The sequence below is a fragment of the Engraulis encrasicolus genome, chromosome 24 (assembly GCF_034702125.1).
Source record: "Engraulis encrasicolus isolate BLACKSEA-1 chromosome 24, IST_EnEncr_1.0, whole genome shotgun sequence".
In the NCBI taxonomy this organism is placed as follows: domain Eukaryota; kingdom Metazoa; phylum Chordata; class Actinopteri; order Clupeiformes; family Engraulidae; genus Engraulis; species Engraulis encrasicolus.
The window spans coordinates 28,282,766-28,287,765 of record NC_085880.1 but is presented as its reverse complement, the minus strand read 5'-3'; the positions used below and the strand labels follow the sequence as shown (position 1 = coordinate 28,287,765).

Below are 5,000 nucleotides of genomic sequence, written 5' to 3'. Positions count from 1 at the left end.
CTTTGGACCAAATGCATCAAAATACTCTAGTGGATGTAGCTGGGTTGGGTTTTGGCCTTGCGTGTTATTCCTACAAGGAACTCAGACAAATATGTTTGCGCAGCCCGGCATAAGAGCCACTCGACCCCGAGACTATCCCCGACTGGCTTCCCAGGGCCCGACTTTCACTCAGTCCCCTGACACTTTTCACGCACTGATAACTGGCAAATCCTGCTATAATGATGCTTTTTGTTTAATTTCTTTTTTTTTCCCTTTTTCTTTGGTGAGTTCTCATTTATTTCTTTTTTTTCCTGCTGTGTGCCTTGAACCCCTGCAGTAAAATGTTGAATTTAAACCCCCACAGAAACCAACACCTGCAGGAGATGTCAGAGTGACTCAGGTACCCCTCTCCGTGTTGTTCTCATGGCTTGTCAAACACATCAGCGGAGAGGAGAGGAGAGGATAGGAGAGGAGAAGAGAGCGCTCTCCCTCCCTCCCTCCCTCCAGCCTCCTTCTCATTATCACTCCCTCCTACCCACAACAGCATCCATCGCTCTCCTCTTCTCTTTCTTTCTCCCCCCTTTATTTTGTCTTTCTTTATCCGCTCATGTCTCTCGCTCCCTGTACACACTCCGACTCTGAGTCACTGTGACGCTGATGCTTCTGTGCTTCTGTCAAGGCTGAGCGTGGGATGGGTTGGGTTGGGGGGGAATGGGATTTGGGGGTGTTGGGTCATCAACCGCCAGGTGCGCATCCATAACCGTATTCTTTTGTTTGCTAAAGCATGAATTATTTTCAGGTGTGACTCACGTTGTCATTTCTGTTGTTGTGTCATTTTTTTTGTTTTGCTGAGGTTTATCACTCGCTGTGCTCTGCTCAGGCTCCGGAGAGCTTCTTCTATTCTATATTCTTGTGATCTGAAAAGGGCACCAGCTACTGTACTGTACTGTAACAAGAAACCAGAAGGCTGGTTTGTGACTGATGAAGACTTGGCTTGTGCATATAGATCAGATGTCCAAACAACAGACAGTGTTATCCATAAGGTTATTTATTTATTTGAGTGAAAAGTAATAGGCTCAACAGTAACAGGAGGGCCTTCTCATTTCCCAGTGCGCCGCCATGTAGACCACACTCTCGAATCCGTGACATAAATGCAGAATTAAGTCATCGACATTAAATGCAAAATTTTACTTCAGCAGACCCATTTCTCATTTTTGACTGCAGTTTTACAAGCTATTGTTTACTCCGATACGCAGTGAGGGCGTTGCAGTTAATATGCAGGCAATATGTAATTTTGTATTTCCACTCCACACTTTCTCTTAATGAATGTGAGCATAATTTTCAAAGAAATTTGAATATTTGCAGACTGCAACAGAATGAGACAATAATACCATGCAAGAACACGCAAGAAGGTTTTCATTATGACTAACCAGGTGTCTGCTCTGCCGTTAGTGCAGAGTTGTACCTTCCTGCAAGCAACTGCTATCGGAATGAATGGTCCGTGCAAACACACCCCCAGTGCGCAAACATGTTCAGCTCCATGGCCCTGCGCTGGTCAGGCAGAGAGGGGTGACCAGCCATGTCCTCCTAGTGCTGCCCACTCTCCACCCTCGGGCCTGCCTGCTCTCTCTCTCTCTCTCTCTCTCTCTCTCTCTCTCTCTCTCTCTCTCTCTCTCTCCACCGTGTTTCCAGACCTATCTGGATGTGTGACCTGCTGGAAAGTGTGGTGCTGTTTTGCCACCTCATTGCTTGTCATGCACAGTTGCACCTCGACACGTTCCTGGCGTATCCGTTGACAGGTACACTGCTCCTAATGGAGTTGACTGAGTTGTGTCTGAAGGGCCTTTGTAAGGACCAGTCACACGGTGAGGACTAATAGATGCCACTGCCAAGCCATGTATATTTACGTTTATATTATATTACATTGCATTTTGCAGATACAGCAATTATAAATGACTTGCAATGGAGAAAAACAATGTAGCCCAGGCAACGTAACATAAAATGTTTTGGCAGACAAGTTGAGGCTGCATGTTGGTAATCTGGCTAGGCCTATGTAAGTTGTGTCCATGGAATACTTGCACCTTTTCAAAGGCGTAGCCATGATACCGACGTGGTTGAATTGTCACAGTGTGAGAATCTTGCTTCAGTTTCCCAGTCGTGCTCCCGGTATCCCGGTTTTTGCTGTTGTTTCAACTGGACTCAGATCAGTTCTGGACAGCTACATTCCCCATCTGTGTGCCCTGTGTTGTGTACTGTATGTTGCCACTGCTGACCCACTGGCCCAAGAAAGGAGGTTAATTCCTTGCCACTTGTGTCTTACCCAGCCCTCTCCTCTCCTCTCCTCTCCTCTCCTCTCCTCTCCTCTCCTCTCCTCTCCTCTCCTCTCCTCTCCTCTCCTCTCCTCAAGCAGGCCTTGCCTTGTCTTTAATTAGCATGTAAGGGCTCCCCTTGCATAGGCCGACTCATTAGTTAAACAGCTGTCTGCCGTGTAACACACCGGTGCTATTAGCGTATTAGCCCGCTTGCCGTGTCACCTCACAGGTGCGGGTACAGTATCTTACCCTACTAATGGATCACTATTTCACTATGTTTACTGAAATAAACTGATTATTTTAAATAAAAAAACTATGAACACATTTGTCACTATTCAAAATGACTGTCAAGAACAGTTAAAAACAGTAGCAGCTGCCTGCCTAAAAATACACTTTGTCTGCATGACGAGATATCTTGGAAAATCTAATTTCCAAAGAGTGCTTGAGGGCAGCTTTCCCTCCTGTACCTCTTACCCTTGTGGGCCAAAGACTCGAGTTAACAGACTGAAAAATGTCTGAATTGGATAGCGATTTGGTGTGGGTGGTCTTGTCCAAGGCCCAGGGACAGAGGAGAAAAGGCAGCCAGCGAATAGATTCAGCAAGTGAGCAGGACAGCAGCTCCCTATACGGTACAATGGGCGTCTCAATGACTGTGACCTTATCAATGGGGAGTACTCTCATTATCCTTGAACTGTGTGAACACAGCTCAACACCAACGAACCAGTGAGTGTAATTTGGATTCAGAAGCTGCTGTGTCGTAGCACTGAAACCTTGTCAGTTACTGTAGCTAGTTCAGGGCTATCAGAGCTTTTCATACAGCTCCATACATCTTCAGGCAGCTTCAATAATACACTGATTTGCCCAGCTGAAGAACTGCATCAATTAGGATCAATTTCCTTCATCTGGGATACGTAGCAGTACAAAGAAGCACTACAAAGACTGCTTTCTACAGCCAGGTTACCCACCAGTGCCATAAAGACACTGCCATTGCTACATGTAGTGATATCGCTGTCAGCAGCAGGTTCGAATCCCACCCTTACACTCTTTACCGCACCACATGGCTTAAGTGCCCAAGGCACCTAACCCCATATTGCTGCAGGGAATGTAAACCAATACCCTGTACGTAAAAAAACCTACAGCACAAGTGACTTTGGATAAAAGTGTCAGCTAAATGTAATGTAGTGGTTTATTGACATTGACAACAATGACATAAAAATATTACACATTAAGAACAATGAGATTCATTCTTTTGCACTTGCAAAGGCTGTTTAAGGGCTCTCAGCGCAGCCCACTGTCTTCTGCCCATCCTCCTCCTCCTCCTCCTCCTCCCTCACTTTTCTGCTCGCGACGCTTGTTTGGCCGGCGCGGCAGCCGTTGCTTGTGCTGTGGCTGTCAGCTCAGTGGCGTACGTGGCACAGGCTGGCCGGCATCTCCACGCCGGGCCAAGAGACAGACGCGGTGGCCATGTGGCGTGGTGCTCAGGGGGACGGCGCTCTTAAGCTGGGGAGGGGGGACGGGGCGGGGTGGAGAGACGCTGAAGAGATGGCCCATAAACCCGAGCCAGCATGTCTGGCTCCCATCGCCATCACACCCACCATCAGCCCTGGCCACGCATTGACTGCTCGCCAGTGCGGCACGTACTGTAGACCAGGATGGGATGGAGAGAGTCAGCTTTGTGTCTGCGTCCCGCGTCCTGCGACGAGAAAGATTGGAAATTGTGGATGGTTTGTTTCACACAGTTGAAGTTGACAGTTTTCTCCACAGATTACCTCCCAATTTATTCATGCCAGTGAATGCATATGGTCTCGCAGTTATTCTTTTTCTGTTTTTATTACGCTGATTGCCATTAGGGTTTGGTTGTAACTTCATTTGTTTTCGTTTCCTTAGATGTAATTTGTTTTTGTTTGATTTGTAATTCTGTTCCGAACATTAAGTAAGTGCGCCTTGAGACTTGCGTGCGTTGATGTTCCTCCCTTTTATCCAGCAGCGAAGAATAAAAAAAAGGCAGAGGCGCTTAATAAGCAGCGGCAACAAGAAAGAAACATTATTCATCATACGTTTAATTTGGAAACACGGGATAGCACTCCAGCGACACACTGCTACAACTTGGCTAGCATCTCTCTTGACAGGTTCACAGGGTTCTTAGCCCATTTTCTGAGAACAAAAAAAAGAAACCTCTCAAACAACATCAGAATTGATGGCTCACGACTGTCCCGCTGGCGGCTGTTCCATAATTCACGTAAGCATTCCCCCTTTTGTGCAGAAAATTCTCCTCTCATTTCCCTTAGCGAAGCCTCCTCTTCATACTCGGCCCCCCCTGCGCTGGAAATGAATAAATAATGAGGAAAACAAAAGAGGCCTGTAATGTGCATGGCAGGGGAGAAGCCAAGGAGAAGGCATTCAGGGCCATGTCTGTTACAGGGGGGGGCACTGTGATTAGAAAGTCAAGCAAAGAGCTTCATCCCTCTCTCCCCTTCTCTTAACCCCCTCTATATCCCTTTCTCCCTTTAATCCCTCCCTCATTCTCTCCCTCTCTCTCTCTCTCTCTCTCTCTCTCTCTCTCTCTCTCTCTCTCTCTCTCCCTCTGGCTTGTTCATTCTGGCACTCGTCCACAGCAACAGTGCTTTTCTTCTCCACTTGTGTAGTCATCCCCCACTTTATTAGCCATGGACAAGCAGCATCATAATTAAGAAGCTCCTAATGATCCAT

General features: G+C 47.0%; 1 protein-coding gene across 2 annotated transcripts in view; it reads left to right on the top strand.

Annotated features, from left to right (window-relative positions):
- The window catches only part of zmiz1a (zinc finger, MIZ-type containing 1a), a 146,038-nt gene that overhangs the window by 113,997 nt on the left and 27,041 nt on the right, over positions 1 to 5,000 (top strand). Inside the window, exon 6 of one of the 2 annotated variants that reach the window (XM_063191564.1) lies at positions 344 to 379. The exons of the other annotated variant lie outside the window; for it this stretch is intronic. Within the exon in view, the coding sequence (XP_063047634.1) occupies positions 344 to 379 (36 nt within the window). The remainder of the gene's footprint in view (positions 1 to 343; positions 380 to 5,000) is intronic. 2 annotated transcript variants of the gene reach the window in all.